Source organism: Terrapene carolina, unplaced genomic scaffold (assembly GCF_002925995.2).
Source record: "Terrapene carolina triunguis isolate 2854851 unplaced genomic scaffold, T_m_triunguis-2.0 Scaffold68, whole genome shotgun sequence".
Classification (NCBI taxonomy): domain Eukaryota; kingdom Metazoa; phylum Chordata; order Testudines; family Emydidae; genus Terrapene; species Terrapene triunguis.
Window position 1 is genome coordinate 5,607,572 of NW_020664419.1, and position 27,866 is coordinate 5,635,437.

Genomic DNA, 27,866 nt, shown 5'->3' on the forward strand with positions numbered 1-27,866 from the left:
TTCTTCAGTACAAACACATCTGCTTTCTCTGCTCCTCAGTGTTGTAGCTTTACTGTGGGTGAGATTTTCAAAGCACAATGATCAAGAAATCCAAAGCTATGGGTCAGCTCTCCCCAACTCCTTTATTTACCTATTTAAACTTTTTAGTACTCATCTTACACACTAGGTTCTTTCCATGGATTAAAACAACAGTATTCAATATATAAAAAATGAAGATGTGTCTATTCCTCAAGCCAGCTAAGTGATCAGAATGTAATGAGACTGCTCCAGCACATCAACCTGCTCAATGCCTGGGGGAAAGGTGGGTTTTACAGTCTGCCTGGAAGATTAACAAATCTGGGCTCTGGTGGGCTAAGGAGGGAAGCGAGTTTCAGACTTTGATTTACAATTGCACCTTAGATCTCACACAAAGGCAATGCTTATAGCCAAGCCTACAATAAAGTATCTAAAGATTTATTAAATAGGAAAAGGAAATGAGAGTTATTTACCGAGTTAAAGCAGGTAAACATATACACACAAATGAGGTACAATCTTAGTTTTCAAAAGGTAATAGAAACTTCTATAATAAGGAAGTTCATATGCCCTTTAGGGCTAACCCAGGCTAAGCAGCTGGGAATCTCATGCTTATGCCTAGTAAACCTTGTCCCCCTCCCCAGAGTGCAAGCAGCATAAAGATCCTGTTTCTTCTATTTGGTGTTTTTATCCCCCTCCTGCCATGTGCTCTGAGCTGCAAATTCAACTGATGGGAGGAATCCGCTTTGCATGACTCATCTTTATGGGGGCGGAGGGCAGAACAACCAACATCTTTTGTCCTCTTTAACATCCCACAATAGTCCAGTGTGTGTCAATGGACCTTTCCTGGTGTGTGTCAATGGACCTTTCCTGGTGGTGATCAGCACTTCATGCTGGTTAATGCCACTCTCCTGTCTGGTGATTTACACAGTCCCTGAGGCTGAAATACAACCACTCAAACATTACCTTGCAATACGGATACAGATGTTATAAGTGAGATTAATGCATCCAGCAACTCACAAGCATTCAATAAAGTCTAAACACATTCTTATAATTCTAATACCATTGTAACAATACTAACACACAGATAAACCAGACTTATTCCAGCTACGTATTTGTCAGTGTTCAATTGACACATGGGAACTTCGGCATAAGCTGGCACTTGTCTGCTGGCATCACAGAGAGTACAGTTATAAAATTTGCAGAAGACAGCAAACTGGGAGGAGTTGCAAGCACTTTGGAGGAAAGGATTGGAATTCAAAATGATCTTGAAAAACAGGAAAAATGATCTGAAATAAATAGAATGAAATTCAGTAAAGACAAATGCAAAGTACTCCACTTAGGAAGGAATAATCAATTGCACAAATACAAAATGGGAAATGAAATTACTGCCTAGAAAGGAGTAGTGCAGAAAAGGATTTAGGGATTATAGTGGATCACAAATTAAATACATCAACACTGCAATAGTGTTGCAAAAAAACCCAAACATCATTCTGGGATGTATTAGCCAGTGTTGTAAGCAAGACACGAGAAATAATTCTTCCATTCTACTCAACACTTATAAGGCCTCAACTAGAGTATTGTGGTTGGTTCTGGGAAGACATGGACAAATTGCAGAAGGTTCAGAGGAGAGGAACAAAAATGATCAAAGATCTAGAAAATATGACCTGTGAGGAAAGATTGAAAACACTGGGTTTGTTTAGTCTGGAGAAGAGAAGACTGAGGTGAGACATAAGTCTTCAAGTACATAAAAGGTTGTTAAAAAGAGGAGGTGTTTTCCTTATCCACTGAGGATAGGACAAGAAATAATGGGCTTAAATTGCAGCAAGGGAGATTTAGCTAAAACATTGGGGAAAACTTCCTTTCAGGGTAATCAAGCAGTTAAACAAATTACCTAGGAAGGTTGTGGAATCACCATCACGGGAGGTTTTTAAGAGCAGACTAGACAAACATCTGTCAGGGATGGTCTAGATAATACTTATTCCCACTTCAGTGCAAGGGACTGGACTACGTGACCTATCAAGGTCCCTTCCAATCCTAGACTTATAATTCTCCACCTCTGCGGTGATAGAGAATCTAAGAAAGTATTTTCAATATAGATAAATAACTCCTTCTATATTATCTGTATGTACATTTCACAATGATATTAATGACCAGTGTGACCCTGACTTTCATTTAAGACCTCACATGACGTTCTTTGGTGCGCCAGAATGTACATACCTGCATCAGGGTATTCTTGTATCCCCCTTGCCAGTTGGCCTGGAGAGGTCTGTGGGTAACGGTTTCTCTTTACATGCCCCTATTAAGTTCTGTTGGCCTATGCTGAGGATATGCTGTGAGAAATTAATTGCTCATATTCCCCCTTCCTGGTGCATGCACCTGTTTCGATGTATACACAGAGAGCTGGATTTAGATACCCTTCATCCCACTGAGTAGCACCTTATTTCATGAGTGGCCTCCCTGATGTAAACTGGGCTAATTGTGGAGTAAGGTGCTACTCAGAATCTGGCCCAGAGTGAATTAAACACATGTGAAGATGTTGGGGAGGGGGGAGGGAGAATGAACAATAACACTACTCCTAATCTTTCAATGGCTGGTGTATGATGAAAATCCCTGCTAAAGGGAATTTAAAATAGAGATGCAGGTCTATAGCCATGAATAACATCCTTTCCCCTCTGGGTCCAGTTATGGAGAAAGTGGTCTCAGGCTCCTAGCTCATGGAAAGCCTTAGTCTAGGTCAAATAAATAATCTTCATCCCAAAGCATCCCCAAATGCTTTGCAACTCTTCCTCTTTGAGTTGGGCTGGGGTTGCTGTCTTCACAGCATGCAGAAAGGTTGCAAGGTTTAGGGCCGGAAGGTAAGCAGCATGTAACCAACTGAACCCACAGAGGAAATTTAGGCAGGATGTAAGCATTCAGATAGGGAATTTGAGCACTGGGGTTGACACATCCTCTCCAAAACTGCCGGGACACTTGTAACAACATACTGCTTCCTAGCACCATGCTCAGTTATTGGCTCATTACTGACTTGGGCCCTGATCTTGTAATAAGCACCGCCCAGGCGGACCCACCCTGGCATCTGTGCTGAGCCCCATCCACTGCAGGATTAGAATCTGGAGTTCCTGGCTCCTATTATGTGTTATGTATATCAGTGGTTCTACATCAAACTTCTTTTCTGGCAACCCAGTTGAAGAAAATGGTTGATGAGGGGTTTGGGGTGTGGGAGGGGCTCAGGGCTGGGGCAGAGGGTTAGGGTGCGGGGGTGAGGGCTGCAGGGTGGGGCTGGGAATGAGGGGTGCAGGGTGTGGGAGGGGGCTCTGGGCTGGGGGTTGGGGTGTGGGAGGGGGTCAGAGCTCTGGGCTGGGGGTGCAGGCTCTGGGGTGGGGCCGGAGATGAAGAGTTTGGGGTGCAGGAAGGGGCTCCAGGTTTGGGGGGGCTCGGGGCTGGGGCAGGGGATTGGGGCATGGGCTTACCTCCGGCGGCTCCTGGTCAGCAGCGCACCCTGGAAGCGGCCAGCAGCAGGTCCGGCTCCTAGGCGGAGGCATGCAAGTGGCTCCACGCGGCTCTCGCCCGCAGGCACCGTACCCCCCCAGCTCCCAGCCAATGGGATTGCAGAGACAATGCTTGGCACCGTACCCCCCGCCCCCCCACCTAGGAGCTGGACCTGCTGGCCGCTTCCAGGGTGCAGCGCAGTGTCGGAACAGGTAGGGACTAGCCTGCCTTAGCTCTGCAGCCCCTGGACCCTGTCTCCTTCCCCCAGGGCAGGTGGAGTGTCCGGGGCTCCCACAGGGACCAGGCTGGGTGGCTCTTACTGCGGCCTGGCTCCAGCTTTCGGCCTGGCCAGCGGGTAGGCCCTTGGGGGCAAGAGGTCGAGGAGAAGCAGGTGGTGGGGCCCTGTGGTGAGAGGGAGGGGCTAAGGCCCCCACTGGGAAGAGGCTGGTGCCCCTAGCAGGGGCTTTGCACCAGCCTAAGGCTACGCCGCCCATGTTAAAAAGTGGGGAGCAGGCCTGGCCCTCCCTCGTTTAAAAGTGGGGAGCATGGCTCCTGACTTCCCCAGTTCTTGGGCCCCTGGGGAGCAGGGGGCCCAACTGTTCTCGGTGCCCAGGGTAAATCAGTCCATCTAAACCCACCTCTGCCTCGGTGCTGAAGCCAGGCGAATAAGGAGACTGTGTCCCCTCTCTAGTGGAGCTTCCACAGCCTCCCTCTGTGCTCCCCCGCCGGTTTCATTGTCAATATCGCCTGCCCCAGCACCGCCTTGGAAAGATGCCCGCCCTGCACCCCCGTGCAATTGTCCCCACCGCGGCAGCGAGCTCAGCCCCTGCCAACCCCCCTCCCTGCCCTCCGGGTCTCCGCAGCCCGAGCACCCGCGGCCCCGTGCGGCTGCGAGCTCCGCCGGCGGGGAGAGACGGGTTAAGGCTCCCAGTCCCGAAAGTGCAAAGCCAGCCCTTAACTTCCTCCTTTGTACAGTTCCTGCCTCGCTCGAGTGACGCCGATGTGCGCCGGGAATTGACCAAGTATGTCAGTTTCCTTCGGAGACAGACAGACAGACAGACAGACAAGCCTCGCCGGCAGGGGGAGGCTGCGGAACCCAGGCGTCCGGCTCCAAGCGAGCCCTGCTGCCGCGCGGCTCATCATGCCCTTCCGAAAAGGTAAGGGCGCTCCTGCGAGCACGCTGCTGCCCCCGGGGCGGGTTGGCAGGCGAGGCGTGGCTGCCCCTGTCCCATCCGCCCCTGTCCCGAGCCAGCACCGGGCCCGGGGGCAGCGGCTGGGCTGCAGGAGGGTTGGATGGCAAAGAGGAGGACGGTGGGTTTGGGGATGACCCCACCCCACCCCCTTCCCATTCCCATTCCCAGCTCAAAGCCGGGGTTGCGGGAACAGTGGGTGGCTGGTGGTTTCCGCGTTGTGCTTAGAAGGTGGTTTATTATCATTGGGGCGTTTGAAAAGCTGGTTGGCTTCCTGTTTGCTTGGGCTCGGATTTGTCTGCCTTCCTTGCCCTGGGCTAGGCTGCGTGTAGGTGCGGGGTGTGTGAGTCACACACACCCCGTCAGCTAATAATAGGTACATAAACCGATCACGGTTTTAATGGATTTAGAACAAGGCCCTGGGATTTTTGTTTCGCTTATTTGAAAGGCACATTTTTTACTGCATTGGTCGCCTTGATTAACATAACTGCTGTTGTACGAAAACAACAAGGAGTCTGGTGGCACCTTAAAGACTAACCGATTTATTTGGGCATAAGCTTTCGTGGGGAAAAACCTCACTTCTTCGGATGCAGTGAGGTTTTTACCCACGAAAGCTTATGCCCAAATAAATCTGTTAGTCTTTAAGGTGCCACCAGACTCCTTGTTGTTTTTGTAGATACAGACTGACACGGCTACCCCCTGATACTTGACACCAGGCTGTTGTACGGTTGAAGTACATCTCCCACTGAAATGGGTGAGGGAGTCATTTGAAAATGGTACAGACTGGACAAAGCAATGGAAAAATATACAGTAGGGACCAGTCCTGCGTTGTTGTGGGATGGACTTCGGCCACTTAGGCTGAGAGGACCTGGCTAGTGTGTGTGTTGTCGTTGCTCTCTGCTGGATAGAATCGGAGGGGCTCAACTGTGTGTCATAGGACCTAGACTGCTAACAGAGATTCTCCTCTAGCTGCAGATGTAGGGGACTGGGCTTTTGGAGCCGGAGGAGCTGAGTTCTATCCCAGAAGCCCCAGTGAAATTGTCATAATGTGGCAGCCTGGAATTCCTAGGTAGTCATGGATTTATTACAGGGTTGAATCCATCTCTCATTTCTGTGAGGTTCCACTTCAGTGATTGACTGAGGTCAGTCCCGTCCGCTTGGCCCAAAGCGCCGCAGGCCAGCATGGGGTGAAAGTGCTACAGGGCAACGCACACAGCTTACAGGGGACAAAGGCACCTACTAGCTGTCTTGTGAGCCACCCGCAGATAAGTGTAGGAGTGGTGAGTGCTGCAGAGGGAGTAGATTCTCATCCTCCTCGGGCTGCTGCGATGCAGTGCCTTTACTTTAAGGGAAGCAGACTGGGACTCTGGAGACCTGCATTCAGTTTCTGGCTCTGCCAGTGGCCTGCTGTGTGACCTTGGGCAAGTCACTTCACTGCCCCGTGCCTCAGTTTCCCCATCATAAAAAGAGAATAATGACTACTCACCTCCTTTGCAAAGTGCTTTGAGATCTAGCAATGAAGAGGGTTATATAAAAGCTAGATATTATTGTTAGTAATTCCCTTCCCATGTACACACATGTTGGTTCCGTGTGCCAGCAAGGCTCTGTGACAGCTGTGACATCTCAGCATGGTGCGTGCCGGGGTGCAGAATGGGAATCGGACAGGACATCTGTGGGAAACCAAAAGGAAGAAAACCCCTGTACATTTCAAATGAACATTGTGTACTGCCCCTCTCTGAGCATATAACCCCACAATGGCTTCGTCTTTCCAGTTACCCGTCACCTTTTAAAAATAAAGGGCCACGTTCTCCTTTCACTTAAACTGGTGTACATCAGTGAAGTGAGTGGTGTGAAACTGGTGTGAGAGGAGAACTGGGCTCACTGTTTCAAGGAAGTAGGATTAGCCTGTGGCTATGAATAATGCACATGCTCATTTAAAGGATTAGTATATCAAAACACTTGTGGCATAAGCTTCTCTGGGAGGAGAGGGCTCTTTTCTGGTATCCCTGCTGGGCCAAAACAGCATGCTGGTTAGATCAGCGTGCAGAGTTCACCCAAAATGTTCGAGGGGGCTGGAGGGGTTGACTGATAAAGAAAGGTTGAGTTGAATACATGAAGTTTGGTTGAGTGATAGCCACGGGGGAAATAGTCCCTTCATGCATGTGTATGTTATTTCCTGATAACCAGAAACTTCTATGCTCAAACTCTGTTCACTATTTATTTATTTTTTAACATCATCTTAATAAAATTTTTAAATCTAACCCTGCAGCTTTGCTAAGAGAAGGGACTGTTTAAGGTGATATAAGTAGGAATTAAGGGATGAAATTGAGAGAGGGGAGTTTCAGGCTTGATGGTGTGGGGGGGGGACTGGGGGGGGAGATGGGACTTCCTGAAAGTGAGACAGATCTGTTCAAATGTGAAACAGCCTCTCACAGCTTTGGACATTTAAAACTAGGTTGGACAAAGCACCATAAAATGGACTGTGTGGAACAAGCTGTTTGGGTGGGAGGATAGACTGGATGATCTCGTAGGTCTTTCCCGCCCCCTCTAGATTCTGCGGTGAACAATATGCCAGCTCTAGCTCCAGGGGCGACGTGTGGGGAGGGCATGTGGGATCATGTGCCCCCCCAGATTTGCTGTGTGGCTTGTACTGAGCATGCTCAGTAACACTGCTGAAGCCGGCTGCCCTCACTCTGCCCCCGGTTATCAGCAGGCATGGGTCGTCCGAATCTTATCAAGAAAGCGGACGGAGTAAAGGTCTGCCCCAGCTGAGAAGCTCTCTGTAGTTCTCCTTCTCTTGTCCGGGAATGTGGGCATGAGAATCCTGCCGCTTTGCTGGCTTGCACACTTCCTTTAAATCCAGTAGGTGATCTACTTGTGTTAATCTGGGCTTTTCGGTCAGGTGCCTAAATGGGGGCTGAACTCTATGACAATCAGGGTGCTGATGGGGGGGCCCTTTGATCAGAGAGAGGCTGCTGTACAAAGGGACCTTGGCCCAAGGATCAGCCAGTCTTGCAATCTCCTGTATTGGAACTGGGAACGAGTACAAACCTTGATTGTGTTTTATAAGAAACCTACTTCCACGCACATATTTAAGCCTGGCATGCACAGTCCTCGACAAACCCAACCCTGTGAGGGAGGAACTGCTGCAGGTTGGTTGCCTCGCTGCAGAAAAACAACCAAAACTCCTCCCAACCAACCCCTTCTTCCTCTTAGCATACGTGCAACATAAGTGTCAACCCCTGACACTCAGCATGTGCCTCAGGTGGCATGTGACCAGGATTCATCACCGAATTTGGTCCACTGGTTGGATCATTAGCTTCCCTGGCCCGGGCTGGGTACTGCCGGGGAGCAGGACATGAATGCTGATCCGTGCCCTCCACCACCCTATGAAGATGCACAGCTTTGCCGGAGTACAGTTAAAAGAAAGCATGCCACAACATTGCTGACTGTTTGTCTCTCACCTTGACTGGGTTTAATTGGACTTTTTGCAAATTTTAGGTGCCAAGCCAAGCTTGTGTGTCACAGCCGTGGAATATCAACACTGTCTCCTGCGGGATGCGAGGGATTATATTCTGGTTTTGCAGGATAAGGATGATCGGTGGCACAGGGCTCCGTGATCATCTCTGCAGTGTTTAGGACCCAATAGGAGCCTTCCTGCCTTTTTTCCTTTTTGTTGCAGAGGGAGATGGGAGGAAAGTCACAACCGCTCTCTTAAGAAGAGGGCTAGAGCTTTGTAACATGGCCTCCTAGCTGCCAGGATGTATCTCGAAGGTAGATCAACTTTTAAGAGTCAGGACATAAGCCAGCTGCTAAGTGCCCTGGGTTAGTACGATGTTTCCCCTGTGGCCATGTTATTGCACAATCCTCCATTACGAAGGCATTAGTCACTGCGGGATGCAGGATGCATGCCTGCTCCAGTAAGGAAGTTCCAACAAGAGGAAGACGGTGAAACCTGCAAGCTTGGAACAGAGCAATAAGCCCTTTCTTCCTTCCGCGACAGGGCAGGGAAGCTGGCTCCAGTATCCTCCCCTGGCAGCAGAGTGCCTGCCCAGCCTTTTTAGACATGGGTTTTCTGGCAAGATGTTGATGTAGTTTTCAGCATGGGTGCAGAGAGCTGCCTGCGGGGGATATGGACCAGCCAGAGGTCTTCCCCCAAGTTTCCTTTTGCCATCAGAGAAAAATACTGGCATCCAATAAAATGCGTACAAAAATAATGTCATTTCCCCCCTTCCCCCACCAGACACACCCCTAGACAGTAGTGAGGTTCAAGTTGTCTGCTTTGTAGCAGGTGTGGTCCCTCCCTCCTCCTCCCCACACCCCAGCCTATCTATGGTGGTGATACCTGTCCATGCTTATGTGCCATATCCATATGAGATCAGATATACCTACAGCACCCACAGCTCTGGCATCACGAAAATCGGGAGATTTTTGAGGCAGCTCTGGAAGCTTATGAAATTTCCTCCTTCCACCCATGTCTGAGGCTACGGGAGTATGAGCCTTGGGTCATAATTGGGATTACACCTCCCTTCTCAGCTTCTGGCATTGAGCAGAAGGGGTATTGGGTGAGCTGTGGAAATGGAAAAAGGGATAAAAGGAATTTGAATGCAGACCTTCTTAATTTTGTAGGATTAGAACAAGAGTCAGGCTAACTCTAATAACGCAAGACTTTAAGGCAAGGCCTGGGTGAGTGGGAAGTGAGTGGGAAAAACTGTAAGAGATGTTGTTTTGACCTTGTGTTAGATAAGAATGGAACGCAAACTGTAGCAGGAACTGCTGAGAAAAGTAAGATATCACGAAGGAATATGTATAAACAAGACGTGGTTGTTGATCATTACTGTATGCAACAAAAGGTATAAATGCTTGCCCTAATTGTTTATCTGGTGGAGACCTGCCTAGGAAGGGGGAACCCCTGTCCGTGTGCACTCTCCCCCTTGCAACTGCTTGAGAATAAACTGTCTCTGAATTGTTGCAAACAACCTAAGAGTGAAGTCTGTGTTTTCTTCCACAGAGCCAATGCAGGGGATCCAGTTGGCTGCATGCTTTTTAAGAGCCCTAGCCAATTCCCATTGTGGTCAATGGAAAGTCTCCTGTTGAACTCAGTAGGAGTTGGATCAGGTCCTACAGAAGGGAAACCTGTACCAGTCAAAGTCCGGAATGCGAGCTCACCAGGTTCTTCAGCATGCAGGCCTTCTGGCTGCCAGAGGAATAGGCTGTGAATGAGCTCCCTTTCTACTTACATGTTAGGAATTGTCCCTAAACTTCTCCTGATCTCAGTAAGTCCAGACTGACTTCAGTGGAGCTACTCCAGAATTACATGTGGGTGACAGGTCAGAACCTGGCCCTTTAAAAACACTGAATTGGAACCGATCTGGCCCATCCAGGCCTGAGCTCTGTGCGCTTGTTGAGTTAACATTCTAGTGACCTCTGTGGAATGGAAGCTGCTGAAGTATTTCAATAGGACCTCACTTTGCTTTGGGCTCTGACCCGGCAGCTGAAGCAGGGTTGGGCCTGAATATTGTTCAGGTCTACAAGGAAAACCCAAAGTACTCCCAAAAATGATATGCTGTTTGGATCTCTTCTCTGAGTTACTTCTGATCCAGCACCCCAGCACAGTGCTTGGGGACGCTGTGCTACCGAAGGTAACATCATTTCCATGAAAAGCGACGAAGTGTCCTGTGGCACCTTACAGGCTAACAGATGTATTAGAGCATAAGCTTTCGTGGGTGAATACCCACTTCGTCAGACGCACGTAGTGGAAATTTCCAGAGGCAGGTATAAATATGCAGGCAAGAATCAGTCTAGAGATAACGAGGTTAGTTCAATCAGGGAGGATGAGGCCCTCTTCTAGCAGTTGAGGTGTGAACACCAAGGGAGGAGAAACTGCTTTTGTAGTTGGCTAGCCATTCACAGTCTTTGTTTAATCCTGAGCTGATGATATCAAATTTGCAAATGAACTGAAGTTCAGCAGTTTCTCTTTGAAGTCTGGTCCTGAAGTTTTTTTGCTGCAGGATGGCTACCTTTAAATCTGCTATTGTGTGGCCAGGGAGGTTGAAGTGTTCTCCTACAGGTTTTTGTATATTGCCATTCCTAATATCTGACTTGTGTCCATTTATCCTTTTACATAGCGATTGTCCAGTTTGGCTGATGTACATCATTTCCACGGGATGGAAAGACCTGAACAGTTGAAAACAAAATACAAGCAAACAAAACCGGAGAGTAGTGAGGGGGGATAGAGTGTAGCCAGGATACTAAGGTATCAGGCATTATATTAGCCGTGCTCACCACCATAGTATCTGAGAGCCCCTAATTACTCATTTGAGCTGATCTAAGGTTTGTCCATCACTTGAAGTCTTTCAAGACTGGCTGGGTGTCTAACTGAGAAGTTATGGGCTTGATGCAGGAGTCCCTGAGTGAGGTTTTTCTGGCCTGTGTTGTGCAGAAGGTCACACTAGTTGATTGTAATGATCCCTTCCGGCCTTGAAGCCTAGGGTAATTCCCCTTGCAGTTTAAACGGGAGAAGTTATTTTTAGCCCCTCTCCTGTGTAATGTGGCAGGTGCAAAACTGGTGCCATGTTTTCACGGTTGAGATGGCTCCTTTTTAGTGCTGGGCAAGGTGATGCCTTTAGCTATCGCTCAAGCATGTAGGGGTCTGTCTCATCCGATGAAAGATGCTAAATGCACATACAATATCATAGTTGCTTGTACATTTTCAGGGATGCCCACAAGTCAGTGCACGCTGTGCTACACCGAACGACCACTGTATGTCATCACAGTTCCGCACAGGGAGCCAAGCAAGCTTATACCGAGCGGCAAAGTGTGTTTCCTTAGGAAGACAAATGGAATGGTTTCAATTTCTGTGGCACTTCTTTACTGTGTAGTGGCTAAAGCACAGGACAGGGAATCAGGAGGGCTGGGTTCTGTTCCCAGCTCTGCTAGTGAATTGATGTGTATCCTCGGATGAGTCACTTAGGTTGGTATTTTCAGGAGCCTAAAGAAGCCGGGTATCCAACTCTCACTGAAAGACAAGGGATTCCTAACTCCCTTAAGGCCATTGAAAGTCCCAGACTCGGTTTTCTCATGTCAAAGGCAGTGATAATATCTACCTTCTGGGGGTGCTGTAAGGATTGATTCATTAGTTTGCAAATTGTTTTGAGATCTTTGCACAGAAGGTGTAATAGGTGCTCAGGTACTACAGAGATGAGCAGAAGAGAAAATCCTAGATAGAGGCACACACAACTATTAGAGCTCAACACAATGAGCCGATAAGCCACTTTGCAAACCAAAATTTCCCTGGCTCCCTCCCTCCGCTCTGCCTCCGGTGCTGCTGCTTTGCTACCAGAGGGTTGCCCTCAGGGAAGCATCTCCCAAAAAGCTGCCTGTGTATTAACAAAAAGTTGCTTCTACTAAATTGGACCAAACCCTTGTTCTCTTAGAGGTTCTCCCCTTCCCTGCCCCCCACAGCTACCCTCCCAAAATGTCTAGGGAATAGTGCGTAATGTTGCAGGGGTGATTTCTGGGGTGGTTCAGGCCCCGATTTAAAGGTGTTTGCGGGGAAGGGCAGGAAGATGGATTTGCCTTTACAACAATGCTCCTGTTGCTAGAACGTCTTGTCCTGTGGTGTCAGAGAGCCGAATGCTCGTTAGCCCAAATTCTGCTCTCCGCAATGCACGTGTACCCCCGGCTGTGGGAACGTGGGGGGGTGATGTGGGTGAGCGTGAAGCAGCGTGGCCAATGGGGCTGGAACGTGAGATGACCCAGGCCCCTAGTGATTTGGAGCCCTCTGATTGGCTGCCCACCCCCTTTGCCCACCTCCTGGGGCAGAACAACCAATCAGAGCTGCCACTGGCAGAGCGGGCTCTCGCTCACCCTCACCCCATGGCAACCTGAAGCCGTCCTCACAGGAGGGGAGCAGGGAGCTAAAGAGCCCACCAGAGCAGGGTGGCTCTGGCCCTCGTCCCCCCACCTGTGAGCAACAGGGACAGGACAGTGCCTCTGCTCCCCCGCCCCCTAGGAAGGGTGGGGGGAGGGGTGAAGAGTCTTTGGAGCTGCCCCCCAGCCTAGAAGGCAGAGAGGGGGCCCCACTGCAGCCCCCCCAGGCCTGGAGAGTGGGGTGAAGAGCCCCTGGAGGAGCAGAGGTGAGACTAGGGGGGATGAATTGTGAGGGTGCAGGCTGAGGGGGGGCAAAACCAGCTGGTGGGATTTGAACCGGTGGGGGCAGAATTAATAGCTGGGGAGGGGAGAGACGGATGTTGGGGCGAGAGCTCCTGCAGCGGGGGCCAATATCCCCTTGCCCCATACAAGTGAGAGGGTGGGCGGCACCCACCGTGGTGATAGGCCCAAATCAACTGACAGACCAAAGAAACACGTTATTAGCTTTGTAAAAAAAAAAAAAACTATGATCTCATGATTTTGGGGGCCTGACTCCTGGCTTTTGATCTCTTCATAGAGTCCAAGGCCAGAAGGAGCCATTGTGGTCATCGAGTCTCACCTCCTGTGTAACACGGGCCAGAGAACTGCCCCAAATTCCTAGAGCAGGTTTTTGTAGGAAAACATCCCGTCTTGAGCCAATGTGTTGAGGTTGGCAATGCTGATAAAGGGACAGGGCCAAGCCAGTGCAACACTCAGGTCCTTCCTCCACCTACGCTGTCCTCTCTCATCAAGCCACGTACTCTCCAAGTTCTTAGACAGAATTGTGCTATAGCACCCCTGTTGGGAAACTGTGTATTGTAGCAGGGTGATGAAGTCTGAGGGTAGAATTTGCCCTTCTTTAGATCTTCATTACTACAATGGCCAGATGTGTCTTTGGCTATATTCCAGTTTGATGTTTTGTTTGGTTGTAAAGCTCCGCGGGACACAACCCTGTGCAGATTCATATGCCACTGTGTTAAATATCCTTTGCTTCGGATGTCAGGTTTTAATAATATTTTGCATTTTCCATCGAGGGAGCTCAAAGGGGTATACGAAAGCCAATGAATTAAGCTCCTAACACCCCTGGGAGGCCAGTGTCTTACAGATGGGGAAACTGAGCCCCATAAGGGCAGAATCCTGGGATGTGACCATGCCATGAGTGGCACCCTCCCAGGAGTGGGATGGGCGGTGACTGCTGAGCATCCCACAGAATGCAGGAAACCCGTGACAAAGCCAGACATGGCTCTCAGCTCTCCTAAGTCACCCCAGCATCATCTTGCCTTCAATAAATACGTATCCTGAAAGATTATCCACCGAACTCAGTGATCGCAGGCTGGAAAGTCCCCTTTCCTCCCACCCTGATTGTGCCACTTACTTCCTTGCAGCTGTTTGCTTGGTGACAGGGAGCGAGTAACACCCTGCCTATCCTCACCCCTTTCAGAGGAGGCCTTATCTTTCCCAGTGTGGAAGCATGACTAAGTGGGCAGCCCAGGGAGGAGGGATAGGGCACCAGTTATTCAGGGCCTGACCTCAATGTGCTGAGCGCTGCTAACTTCCATAGGCTTCCTGCCTTGCTGTAGTAAGAGGGGACTCAGCCTACGCTGGTTACATTCATCAGTGTCATGAGCCATGAGATGTTAAGGAAACATGGGGAAGGGGCTGGATAACTCAGGGTCTTGGTAGCACGACACAGGTCCTTTAGGTCGCTTGTCCAAAGGCAGTACCATGCAGTGGCCGTTAGCAGGCCCTTGCAGATTGTCGTGCGGTGCTACTGTGTTCCATCACAGACGTGGCTGCATTTCAGTAACTGCTGAAGCGATGGCTGTGTGTATACGTACCCCTAGAAGGTCGTTGGGAAGACACTATGAGCTAAAGGGACACCATCAAATGGAAAGCAAGTCCGTTAAAAAAAAAAAAAAAGAGTTAAAAGTAGCAGTCACCCTTTATATCAAGGGTGCCTATAAAGGGTAAATGAATTATTAGGATGTTTTAATAGACTCTCACAGAGCAATAGGTTGCTTCTATCCATCTTCTATAGCGCCTTCCATAACCACGTATAACACATATAATATTTCTAACTATTAATTAACCGCTTAGAAGCTATTCACAAATTAACCTTTAACGTAAAGTGTGGCCAAAGCAGTTTTATGTCCCATGCCTGCCCCTGCCCTCCCTACCCTCTGCTGAACTTTATGGACCATTAAAAAGCTGATGTTTCTTGGCTGTGCCTTGTGCTGTCTTGGAATCTGGTCATCACTGAAGGGAAAGGTGAGCCGAGCGTTTACAAGACATGCTTGTTTTTTCCTAGCCTGGCCCCTGTGGGGGAGTCCTGTGCAGTTGTGAGCCGCCTGGATGAAAGAGTCCCCCAGTAAACGTGGAGGGCATGCTACAGCTCAGTAGCTACTGTCCCCAAGGTAGAATTACTCTCGCTAGCTCTGGTAAGGAGCAGTGACGGGGGCAGCACGGGCTAGTCCTGTGAGTAATTATCCCAGGTTCTGGGCGGGTTTGTACAGCTCGTGCTGAAGCGCATGCTGTCATGGCTTCACCGCTCCAGAACCCGAGCCAGCGCGGTGAAAGCAAGCTGAGGGATGCCTACCCGAGCTGCAATTACCCTGTGATTACAGGGTAGACGTAGGCTTTGTGGCTTGATAGCTGGATGGTGATTTACTTGCATGAATTCATGTGGAAGATGGATCTGTTGAAATATCTGTTTTTTAACCTATATCAAACCACACAGCAGGTCCAGAGATAAGAGGCTTCTCCCTTCGCATTTGCTGCTGCCGCAGAGAGGGGGCTGGAAATCGGGCACAAGTCCCTAAAGGCAGATGGTTGTCATGTAAACATTTGGGCTCTGATTCATCCTTGCCTCATGAGCAGATATGCAGATATGCAGCCAGCCTTTAAAAAAGCCTGACAAAGGGAAGGCTCCCACGCCTCTTCACCTGCAGCATGCCTCCAGAGGTGGATTAGCATAAAAGAAAAAGAGCACATGATTTTAGAGGGAGTATGGGGGAGGATTTCAAAGATAGCAGCTGTCAGTGCTTGATCATGTCGCTGGTGCCCCTGCTGTATCACATTCGGGTGACGCACGCTCCCTTGGCATTCAGATCCCCCTTCACGCCTTGGAGGTTCTCAGACCGGCCACATTTTGCTCCCTTGTTTGGGGTTTATTTGGGGGTTCTATGGAAGGACTTTGCAACTGGGCTTCATTGAGATATTTGGGGTAAAACTCTGGCCTGCCTGGCTCAGGTGAGCTACAGGAAGAAGGCGACTCAGGGAGCTGCTTCCTCCCCATCCCACCAAAGCAGGAAGAGGGCTGGAGAATCTGGGGGAACCCCTGGAGTGCTAGGATTCAGGCCCAGCAGCACTCTGCCCTCTCAGAGTGAGGGAGGCCAGATCTCAGCTGCTGTTGGCAGTCACTAGGGGGCAGCACAGACTGGAACAGTGGTGATGAGGAGTGCATTGAGCCAGCCTGCTGTGTGGATCAAGCACCTTTCCTGGGCTGGTCCTGCTCTGTTGGCCTCCCGCTTCCAGCCCCAGCATGCCTCACAAGAGGGAGGTCAGAAAGCCTCTGGTTTAATCTCGCTCATTTAAACAGTGCCATCTTGAGAGCCCTGAGCTTGACCCACCCCACTGAATCTCAGTCACTAACGCCTCTCAGAATAGTTTGTTGCCTTGTCTAATCCCATGCTAGCCTCACTGAGTGTGCTGTCGGCCATGGGACACTTGCGGGTGGCTTACGTAGAAAGGCAGTGTGGTGTAGTGGGTAGAGCCCTGGATTGGGACCGAGAGACCCTGGATTCTGTTCATGGCTGTGCCATGTAACCTTAGGCATGTCCCTTCCCCCTCCAGGCCTCACTTTCTCCTCCCACCCTTTGGTTGTTTGCCTTGTCTGTCTAGACTGTAAGCTTGCCAGGCCAGGACTGTCACTAACAATGTGTGTGTACAGCCCCTAGCACAATGGGACCCCAATCCTGGCTGGAGCGTCTAGCTGCCATAGCTGTACTACTAATAATCAGTAAAGGTGACACTGACTCCAGTGTGCGCTGTCGAACAGGGAACATTACTGAAGTTACAGAATCTGGGCACCTCAATTCTTTGTGCTACAAACACTGGGAACATCTGCAGGGTTGTACCTGCTGCTTCGTCATAGCCGTCTTTGTTTTTCCGGCAAAGCTATTGGATGTGAAGTTCAGGACAAGCCAAGATGAGTAGGGGACATGTTTGATTCTGAGCAGATAGTTATTTACAGGGATGTCAAATCCCATTCAGCACCCCTAAGAGGTACGATTTGAATTGCTTGAGGCCTCAGTGAGCTTATTCATTTATGGAATGAGTGTCCTATGGTCAGAATATACAGGAAAGATGGTGACTGCACCAAGGAGTGCATAATCTACATAGACAGACAATACAGCTCTATTTTAGCTATCTATGGTATTTCTATCACTATGGCATCTGTCTGACATGCACCAGCTGACCAGACTGTGGGCTTCTCACAAAACAGTGGGTAGTTTTTGGTGTCCCCTCCCTTTGTCTTTTCCCTCCCCCCTCCCCAGGAGTGCTAGGCACTCAGTCTAGCAGATCAGCATTGGTAGATTTCATAGATGGTATGTTTGAGTTGCTAAGTCCCTGGACAGTAATTTTAAATATGTAATAGTACTTTGCATTTCTCATCTTCACATTTTTTACTAACATTAGTTCAATTAGTCTTACAAATCCCCTGTGAGGAAGGGAAGGATTATTAGCCTGAGTTTACAGATGCGGGAAACCTGAGGCACAGAGAGTTTAAGTGACTTGCCCAAGGCCACAGAAGTCAGTAACATCCAGGATCAGGACTCTGGAGTTCCTGGCTCCCAGCCCCCTATTCTAACCACAAGACCACAGTTACTGAATTCTGTTGCCTTTTCTGTCTATCCCGTTATGTTCGGTGTGTGCACTCTGATAGGTCTGGCGTCTGTATTTCAGAAATTGCTGGCACTGAAGAGATGGATCTTAACTATTGGGCTGGTTTTTTTTCAGTGTTGTTGGGTCTAAAATGGATCATGAAGATGCAAATGCTATTCTGGCCTTCCCAGCGCTGCTCACTTGGGAGCAATAAACCTCTTCTCCTTTCTGACCCTGAAGGGTTTTTTAAATTATCTTCTTTTCTCACTTTCCTTTGGTTTTCCCCATGAGAATTTAGATGTGACACCCTAGACTCTGAAACTTCTGTTTATGCTCAGATGGGGCAGCGCAGATAAACTCCCCCCACTACTCCCTGCAGCCCAATTATTGGGGCCCATTGTCCTTGGTCCATTCCTTCCTAAACTTCTCTGAGACTGTGGAGAAGGGGGCCGAGGTGGTATGTTTCTGTGGCAGAGAGATGGATGGATGTGTCTCCCCGTGGAACTGCATCGGGGCTCCCTCTAGTGATTGTCTCCCTTTAGTGGTGGTTTCCCTTTCTCCCTTCCCCACATCTTTGAGTTCTTTTCCTCCTCCTTTCCTTTGTCACCCTCTCCGCCTCCTTTAGATTTCTTCTTTCTCGGGGCAGTTCATGTCCATTCCCTCTCCCTCTCTTGGCTTACTTTCCTTTGTGTCCCTCTGTGGATTTACCACTCTTCTCCTGAATCTCCGGCTGCTGCTTCTGAAGCCAAGGGTGGAAATTTAGCCTGGCAGTTCCTACCGATGGGTGTGTCGGACCCACAGTCCATCTCGTCCAGTGTCTCTGACAGTGGCCAATCCCAGCTGCTTCAGAAGAAGGTGCAAGCAACCCCACAGTTGGTAGATGGGGGATAATCTGCCCTCCATGAAGGTCTCATCCTAATCTCTAACAGAGTTCGGTTTGAACCCGACAGCATGAGGTTTTCTCTCCCTCTCTTTGTTAGCAATAGCTATTATAACGCTGGATATTCTGGCTAGCCATGTAAACATCCAATCCCTCTTTTCACCTTCACAGTTGTACCGTGTTTTCTGCAGCTTCTCCCTCCCTGCTCCCCGTCAGCAACAAGTGCTGCTGGCCCTTGCTCTGTTTATTTCCCGCTGCTGCTGTTGGTGGCTCTTGCTGGCTGGGTTTCCTGCTGTTGACAGGAATGGAGTGAGCCGCTGATGGATGAGATCGCTCTGTCACGCCTTTGATCCAGGCTTCCCGCAGACCCACACACATTCCAGACCTGGTGAACACACTCCCATGTGCAGACAGGGCACAAACAGGGGGATTTGATACTGCATGTCAATACGTCGCTGTCCCGTCAGACTCACTTTACCTTGCTGACTGCTGTCCTTTTGTAGCAGACGTACAGTACCTCTGCACATGCCGTCCAGGTCGGCTCCGGAGTCCCCTCCTTGCCTTACTTCAGCTGGGAAGCGGGAGCCAGTTGGAAGATGCTGTTGTTCAGTGTGGCCGCTGGGTGTCTTAATCTGGCAGAAAATAACCACACAGGTGGCATGGAAATTCACAGCGGCCTTGGCTGGGAGAAACCAGCTACACAGTGGCTGCTTCCCCAGTGCTGGCTGAGGGGGTGGGTGAATTGCCTGCAGGGGGTGCCAGTTAACTTCAGTCCCCTGGTTTTCCAGCACCATTCAGTCCCTCCCCTCCCGGATAACTCCATGAGGCTCCAGCCTGGCCCTCCCCCTTCTGCTCAAGCCCGCTGGGGAAGCTCCATCTTGCTCCCCAGCTCCAGCATCTCCCATTGCCTTGTCTCACCTCCCCTCGCCATAAGGCCCCTGCTGCCTAACTCCCCATGGCAGGTCTGTGACAGTGGAGTTCACGGTTGCCTGCCTGAGTCAGGGAGCAGGGCTGCTTTCTGGGCGTCATCTCCTTTGCACCATGCGTTGCACTGACTGGCCATGTGGTGGTGACGCCATGTGCGCTGAGCTGCCATATCCCTATAATAATTAATACCTAGCTCTTCCATCATGCTTTTCATTAGCAGAGCTCAAAACACATTATAAAGGAGGCTGGTATCATGATCCCCCCCTCCCCCATCTGTAAAATGGGGAAACTGAGGGACAGAGAAGGGACGCGACTTGATCAAGGTCACCCAGTAGGCCAGAGCTGCAAATAGCACTCAGGTCACCTGAGTCCCTGCCCAGTGCTAGGCCACACTGCCTCTACATGGTTCTGGTCTCGTCTGCACAACCTTCCGGCTGGTTATTTTGAGAAGCAGATGGGCTTTGGGAAGCGGGAGGGAGGGGAGCATAAAACCCAGCTTGTGGCAGATTGGCCATAACTGGGGCAGAGTTCATGATAACGCCGTGAGTCCCATCGTCAATGTTAACTTCCTCTCCATTCCCCATTACTTTGTCTCACCCTGAGCCATTGATTCTTTAGGAGGCACAAACGCAGAAACTGGCTCTAAACCTGAGAGACTGGAGCTGCCGAGTGGGACCTGCGCTCTGCCTGTTACTCAGCAAGTGCATTTGAGGTTTTGCTGTTGAAAGCGGCTTGCTGAGGGGCACGGGAGGAGGTGCTTATAAGGTCTTTTATGTTGTATAAAGAAGGCCTGACTGTGAGGGGAGTTTTATTACTGGTATGACGGTAGCTCGTAGAGGCCCCACCTGAGATTTGGATGACATTGTGCTGGGTGCTGTACGGACATGTAATGAGACACAGCACTGGCTTCAATGAACTTCCAGTCTGAATAGCCAAGGCAGGCAACAGGTGGGTGGGGAAACGGAGAGACACAGAGAGGAAGTGACTTGCCCAGGGTCGCACAGCAGGTCAGTGGCAGAGCCAGGACCAGAAGCCAGGGCCCCCTTTGGCATCCCTGGCCATTAGTTTCTGCTGCCCCTTGCTGCTTGTTTCTTCACTTAAACCTCAAATGCCAAGTCTTCGTTTTTGTGTGTGTGGCATCTTGCTTTTCAGAGGCCTCTGTGGTTGATTCGGGGATGAGCGCGGTTAACTCTCTCCCACCTTCGTTGCAGCGGCTGTGCTGACTCTTTCACAAGGAGAGCTTTCCGTCGGGGTGATAGTGGAACTGGTGAAAACAAGCAAATGGAATCCAAGCATTTTAAGCAGTTTGACTCCAAATCTCCTCCCCCTCACTGAATGCCGTTTCACTTCCATGGCATATGTCAGGGATCGGCAACCTTTGGCACGCGGCCCCTCAGGGAAATCCGCTGGCGGGCCAGGCCGGTTTCTTTACCTGCCACATCCGCAGGTTTGGCTGATCACAGCTCCCACTGCCCATGGTTCCCCGTCCCAGGCCAATGGGGGCTGCGGGAAGTGGCGTGGGCTGATGGATGTGCTGGCCGCCCTTCCCGCAGCCCCCATTGGCCTGGGACGGCGAACCGTGGCCAGTGGGAGCTGCGATCAGCTGAACCTGCGGATGCAGCAGGTAAACAAACCGGCTCAGCCCTCCAGGGGCTTTCCCTGGCGGGCCACATGCCAAAGGTTGCCCATCCCTGACATATGTACTGGTAGTTTCCTCATTCCACTGCTCTTACATGAGATCCTTACAGGGATGGGCAACTCTGAACTTCTAGGGTATGTCTCCACTGCACTGTGGTTTGAGCCCCCAAACCCCTTCTGTCCGCCCAGAAATCAGTCTGATTCGGGCCAGTAACCCCTCTGGACTCAGGCCTGCGGACCCTACTGGGGGGGCGGGTGAGAGCCCAAGCCATGCTTAGATCTGGTCCAAGCGCTGTCACTTTGCAGTGTGGACACGGGTCATGCCGCAGACCTGTGTCAGAAGGTCTGCTTACTGCAGGATGGACGTTAGCACAGTTGTGAGGGCTGGGTCCAGCAATTGTAAACCTGGGTTTACAATCCAGTGTGGCCGACCAAGCGCGGGCTTGGAAATGCCTGAGACCACAAGCCCGTCCCACAGACCCATCTTTACAATGCCGTGGAGACATACCCCTAATGTCAAGACAAGAGGGAAGAAAAAACACTTTCTTGTTCATGTGGGATGGGAAATGTACAGACCAAGCACCCTACTGAAGTCCCCACAGCACTTCAGCCCTGTGGAGAGCCCAGACCTGGGGCTCGCAGTCCCCTGCCCAAACCACAACCCCATACAGCCTGTCCCGATACTAATACTGCAACGCAGAGCTTCAAAAATCAAACCTCTGATAGAAACCAGGGCCAGGTATGGTCTGCTCAGGTGACCTCTGACCCTTGGCATAAGCCAGGCCTTTTAAAGGTGAGCGTGGGGCAGGCTCCCTGGGTACAGGGCCCTATCTGGGCTGCAGCATGCCCTGGAGGCAGCACTGACGGGGTTAAGAGGTTCCTATATACCACTGGAAGGCCATTCAGCAGCTGAAATGTGAAACCCACCCTTTAGTCAACACTTTTCTCAGTGCCTCCCCATGCTCTGGGTAGCTTGTTGTAAATTTGTTTATCAAACTGGAACCGGAGTGAACCCTTAACAGGGGATTTTTGCAGCAGCGAGGCAGGTGAATGCCTCACAGTTCCGGGAAAGTTCCTCGGCTTGGCGCCTGGCAGGACCCTGCATCTGCATCCCGAGAAACACAATCGCTGGAGTATGTAGTAAACAGCCGGGGCTGTTTGGGGAGCTCTCCTCCCCCTCAGCCATGTGAGCACTCCAACCGCAGCACTGCCTGTGCATGCCCTCTTCACATGTGCAACGCTGGAGGAAGTGCTGTTGGGCTCATCGCCCCCCCCACCCCCGGCTCGGTTAATAGCTATTCTCCTCCCTGGACATGTGAAAGGGGCATGAACAGTTACTGTTGCTGCTTCCTTGCCTCTTCTGCTGGAAAACGGATTTCCAAGAAACCTTGGGAACAGCTGAGGATGGTAAACAAGAGGAGAATGAACTCCCTGGTGCATTAATGTTTTGCTGAGCACTGGAGGGAGAAAGCATGTATATATTTTTCAAGCTTCCAGGCTTCGGCAGTGATTTTCTTCTAAACTGCTGCTGTTGCACAGTACATCCAAAAATGGCATTTTCAGGGCTTGGAAATAGGCCCCATTCAGCAATGTGAGGGTTTGCCTTGGCTGAGCTCATCAGGGCTTTACCTCTGTTTGCAGCAGGGGTAAGGCCTGATTCGTTCAGTTGGTGCAAACGCTGGCTTGCCATTTGCTGTGCTTCAAGGAAGGCTTGCCAAGGGGTTAGAGCACTAACTTGCAACTCGGGAGAGCTGGGTTTAATTCCCTTCTCCGCCACAGACTTTCTGTGTGGCCTTGGGCAAGTCACGTAGCTTCTCTGGGCCCCAGTTGCCCATCTGGGCAATGGGGATAACAGCTTTGAATTGCCTTTCAGGGGTGTTGTGAGGACAAATTCATGGAAGATGGTGAGACAGTCAGATACTAAGGGGCCATATAAGTACAGTATCTAAAATAAGCTGTCAGCATGGGTGTAGCTGCACCAAGAGCTGACCGCTGATTGCTGAATTGGAGCTATTGCCGGGCACAGACAAAACCTTGGAGAGTAAAGACTAGATCAGCCCTGGTGTTTTCATGCTGATCCTGCATAGCTGTGGCTGCCTTGACTTCCTGTATCTTGTATAAGCAAAAGTTATAACTAATAGTTTCAATCTCTTGGTTGCCAGTTTGAATCCAGCCCTGGTGCTGGTAGTGACAGACGGTCATTCTGTATCACAGAGGCCTATGTGAAATGAGTTGCCCATCAGTCCAGTTCCTCAGACAAAGCATGACACGAGTTGGTAGCCTTGTCTAGGGTGACCATACGTCCGGATTTCCCCGGACATGTCCGGCTTTTTGGTTGTTAAATGGCCGTCCAGGAGGAATTTTTAAATATGTAAAAAAGATCCGGGTTTTTCGATATTTAAAAATCCCTCCCGGCCGGCATATGGACGTATGGTAACCCTGCCGGAGCAAGCCTCTGAGCGCCCGTCCCAGGGACTGCAGGGCTCGGAGAGGTTCTTCGCCGAGGAGTTGCTAGGGGTTCGGTTGAGCTCGGCGCCACGTTCACAGCTGGGCGCTCCTTGAGCCCGGACCCATCCAGGGCCCCCCGGCCCCAGCCCCGGGTGGCGAGTGCCAAGGCCCTGACGCGCTGCTCTGCCCGAGCTGCAGCCGCGCCGGGGAGCGTCCGAGGGCTGCAGGCAGCGCTGGAGCCCACGGGGCTGCTGGAGGATGAGTCGGAGCCGGCCCTGCACCAGCGGGCTGAGCAGGGAGTTGTCCTGGGAGAAGTTTCCCTGGGCACCCAAGTCCGTAACCTCCCTCCGTGCGGCGCCCAAGCCCGTAACCTCCCTCCCTGCGGCGCCGCCAGCACGGGTGCCCTCGGGCTCCCGGCTTTCTGTGGGCCGGAGCGGAGCCTGCAGGGAAACTTGTCCTGGGACAACTCCCCGCTCAGCCTGCTGGTGCAGGGCCGGCTCCGACTCATCCTCCGGCAGCTCCAGCGCTGCCTGCAGCCCTCGGACGCTCTCCGGCGCGGCTGCAGCTTGGGCAGGGCAGCGCGTCAGGGCCGAGCCCTCACAAAGGAGGCTGCCTGGTGAGGGTGGGGGAACGGGGGGTTTCCTCCCCTCCCCTCCCCTCCGGCTGCCGCATCGCGCCCACCAAGGCTGCGAGCGGGACAAGGGAGCCTCCCGCAGCCACGGCAGGAGGGAGGGAGATTCCGGGAGTGGCGGACCCTGCAGCCCCTAGGGCCAGGTGCAGCTCCCCAGCTGGAGCGGGAGGGGTTGCACCAGTGACTTCAGGCGGGGTCGGGGCTTCCACTCCCTGGTACCCCACACAAGTCAAGAGCAACTCTCTCCTCCCCCCTTCAGTGAAGCAAGGGCAGGGGGTAAATTTAAAACTGGATCTTGCCACATCTTGTGCGGTGTGGGACCAACCCTCTGCCCCTCCGCTGTCTGGACAGAGAACATGGTGGGGACAGTTAGGGTGGGGGGGTCCCAGGAGGGGGCAGTCAGGGGACCAGGAGCGGGGGGGGGGGGGGGGGCTGAGGGGGGCAGTCGGGGCGGGAAGTGGGAGGGGGTGGATGGGGGTGGGGCTAGGGCAGGGCTCCCCCCGTCCTCTTTTTTAATTGTTGAACTATGGTAACTCTAGCCTTGTCAAAAGAGTCAAGGACTGGTTTGGGCTGTGGAGGCTGATTATCCTCTCCCCTCTGGAGGTGCTCCCACTGGGGCAGGGGTCAGACATGCATCAGGAGGGGATAGTGTATGGGGGAAGCTGGCTCTGTTGCTGCCGGGCGGGTCTAATTCTGGAGCTGAGTCGAGGATGTCAGGTCAGCACTTTGCACCAGCGCAAAATTCATTTCAGAAAAGACTGCCATACCATCGGCGGTAAAGTGTTCCTTCAAGGTGCCCCTCCTTTGAGTCTTGGGTTTGATGCTAGCGAAAATCTTCCATGATCTTGGCTGTGCTTTAGAGGATGCAGTAGAGAGATTTTTGATTCTTACAACTACTACTGTTTACTCAGTGCTCCTTAGCACAAGTGTTCGATATATTGAAACGGAAATCTGTTTCAGTCACACGATTCCCTGAATCCTAGGCTGTTTGTTGTTGCAGGGTCCTCATGAGGGCTGGATGGACAATGCTGCGGGGCACCCGCCCAGACACCAGCATCCCCCTCCCCACAGAGCCCAACCACGGGGCAGCCCCTGGCCCAGACACCAGCCCTCCCCTCCTCCCCCAAGCCTTTACTTCCCCCAACTTTTTTACTGTCCCACCTGGGGACATGATGTGGTGTGGCCCTGCCCGCCTTCACCCTTTGCCAGAGCTCCGTCTCCCAGGCCCTGTCCCGTCTCCGGGAGAATGAGGGTCAAAGAGTGTGCAGCCTCCAGCCCTGCCAGGCTGGGCGCCCTGCTCACTGCAAGCTGGGCTCTGCAGAGTCCAGTGGCCCCTACTGATAGCCAGAAATTCTGCAAGGGAAACAGGGACTTCTGCAAAATTCTGCATTGCGCAGTGGCGCAGAATTCCCCCAGGAGTTGCACATGAGCCTTTATAACGTGTGAGTCCTGGCAAATGAGACCTCAGGCTCTGCTAGCCTTACCCCATTTCTTTTGCAAACGCTGTGGCATGTATGCACCATGTGTGTGACTCAGATGCATGTATGACAGCCCCTGCAAGAGTCCGGCTACACCATTTGTGAGCTTCTCCTTCTCACATATGAAGACAAATGTCCTTGCTGAGATCAGCTTTCACACAGGGGCTAGGGGAAGAGAATGGGGTCTGGCTGTAGTCATTAAGTTCAATGAACCCACCCTGAGCTGCATTGCTAGTGGCGTGACGCAAGCCCATGTTCCAGGAGTCCACCCCCAGAGTCCTGGCGGCAAGAGCAGGGGGAAAGCTGCCATCTCTACCCTGCCACCGAAACTCTGGGCATGGGCCCTCGGGGGTAATGTTGGAACAGTGGTGTTGGGATGACATCACAGCGCCACGTCTGCTGAAGCTGAATTCATAGAACATCCAATGTGGCTCAGGTGTCAATCTGAACAACTCCCTCCACCCCGCTGCCATGTAGAGTGCAGCTCTGCCTAGAAACTCTGAGCTCAGCCAAAGTCCTAGCTCTATGTTAGCAGGAAATGCTCCATGCTTTGCTCAGTAAAATCTCTATGGCATAGAGGGCTGAGATTTTCCAAGGTGCCTAAAGGAGATAGGTGGCAAACCCCCACTGGCTCTCAGTGGAAATTAAATGCCCAACTCCCGTCCCTTAGGTGCCTTGGAAAATCTTTGCCCTAGAACTGATCACCACACTGATCAAGCTAAGGAATGTCCTGCCCTGGGTCTGACCCTGGGAATTGTTTATTAGGGAATTGCCGGCAGACACTGAGTGGGGCACTGTATAAGGATCTTCAGATCTCCTGTTGACTCAGACGGTTCTGTAACAGTTGTTTTGAGTCAGCAAGTGTTCCGGGCAAATCGCAGGACTCTGAAATGTGAAACAGTTGCTCTTGCGATGGCATCCATGGGAGCAAAGCCATGAGACCAAAACTAGTAAACGGCAACTGTGACATCAGCGTTCATGGAAATGAAGGTGCAGACTGTGCTGTACCCTCTGAAATCTAAGGTTTTGTTTTGAGGGATGGGGAAGAGAAACTTTCAGCCTTCCTGGGTGCAATCAGTATATCATTGCATGATATAGCAATGCAAGTGCTTTGGAAGATAGGATTAAAATTCAAAACAAACTGGAGAAATGGTCTGAAATAAATAGGGTGAAATTCAATAAGGTCAAATGCAAAGTACTCCACTTAGGAAGGAACAATCAGTTGCACACATACAAAATGGGAAATGACTGCCTAGGAAGGAGTACGGCAGAAAGGGATCTGGGGGTCATAGTGGATCACAAGCTAAATATGAGGCAACAGTGTAATGCTGTTGCAAAAAAAGCAAACGTCATTCTGGGATGTATTAGCAGGAGTATTGTAAGCAAGACATGACAAGTAATTCTTCCGCTCTACTCCGCGCTGATTAGGCCTCAACTGGAGCATTGCGTCCAGTTCTGGGCGCCACATTTCAGGAAAGATGTGGACAAATTGGAGAAAGTCCAGAGAAGAGCAACAAAAATATGTAAAGGTCTAGAAAACATGACCTATGAGGGAAGATTGAAAAAATTGGGTTTGTTTAGTCTGGAGAAGAGAAGACTGAGAGGGGACATGATAACAGTTTTCAAGTACATAAAAGATTGTTACAAGGAGGAGGGAGAAAAATTGCTCTTCTTAACCTCTGAGGCTAGAACAAGAAGCAATGGACTTAAATTGCAGCAAGGGCGGTTTAGGTTGGACATTAGGAAAAACTTCCTAACTGTCAGAGTGGTTAAGCACTTGAATAAATTGCCTAGGGGGGTGGTGGAATCTCCATCATTGGGGCTTTTTAACAGCAGGTTGGACAAACACCTGTCAGGGATGGTCTAGATAATACTTAGTCCTGCCTTGAGTGCAGGGGACTGGACTAGATGACCTCTCGAGGTCCCTTCCAGTTCTATGATTTACTTGGTCAGTTTTATAGTCAGCAAGACTGGAACCATAGCAATAAAAATGGTGTGAATTTTCCCAGTCCATCTTAACAGGTTATCAGTAAATATTGTAATGAACTGAGCAGCATGTGGATGCACCACTGCCATATATGTTATGGAATCTGCTCTGCTCAACTACATGTTATAGACCCGATACTGCTAATCTTTTAAAAAGGACACGTCTTTAGCTCAAATGACAGGGGCCTTTGCTTTTGGAGCAAGGGAACGGGAGTTTTATCCCCTCTATTGCTCTGAAATGCCACGTAATATAATGTGCAGCATACTGACAACAACTGAAGTTTCAAAGTAGGGTACTCAAGGTTCTGACTCACTGTTACATAATAAACCCCAGAACGTAGTTGGTAAACATCCAAATGAATTTTTTTCCAAATAGCTATTAAGTATGT

The 27,866-nt window shown here is 50.8% G+C and overlaps 1 protein-coding gene across 1 annotated transcript in view; it reads left to right on the plus strand.

Annotated features, from left to right (window-relative positions):
- The first annotated feature begins 4,599 nt into the window (after window positions 1-4,599).
- Window positions 4,600-27,866, plus strand: part of PFKFB3 (6-phosphofructo-2-kinase/fructose-2,6-biphosphatase 3) — a 73,320-nt gene continuing 50,053 nt past the window's right edge. Inside the window, exon 1 of the mRNA XM_026648612.2 lies at window positions 4,600-4,661. Within this exon, the coding sequence (XP_026504397.1) occupies window positions 4,646-4,661 (16 nt within the window). The 5' untranslated portion in view covers window positions 4,600-4,645. The remainder of the gene's footprint in view (window positions 4,662-27,866) is intronic.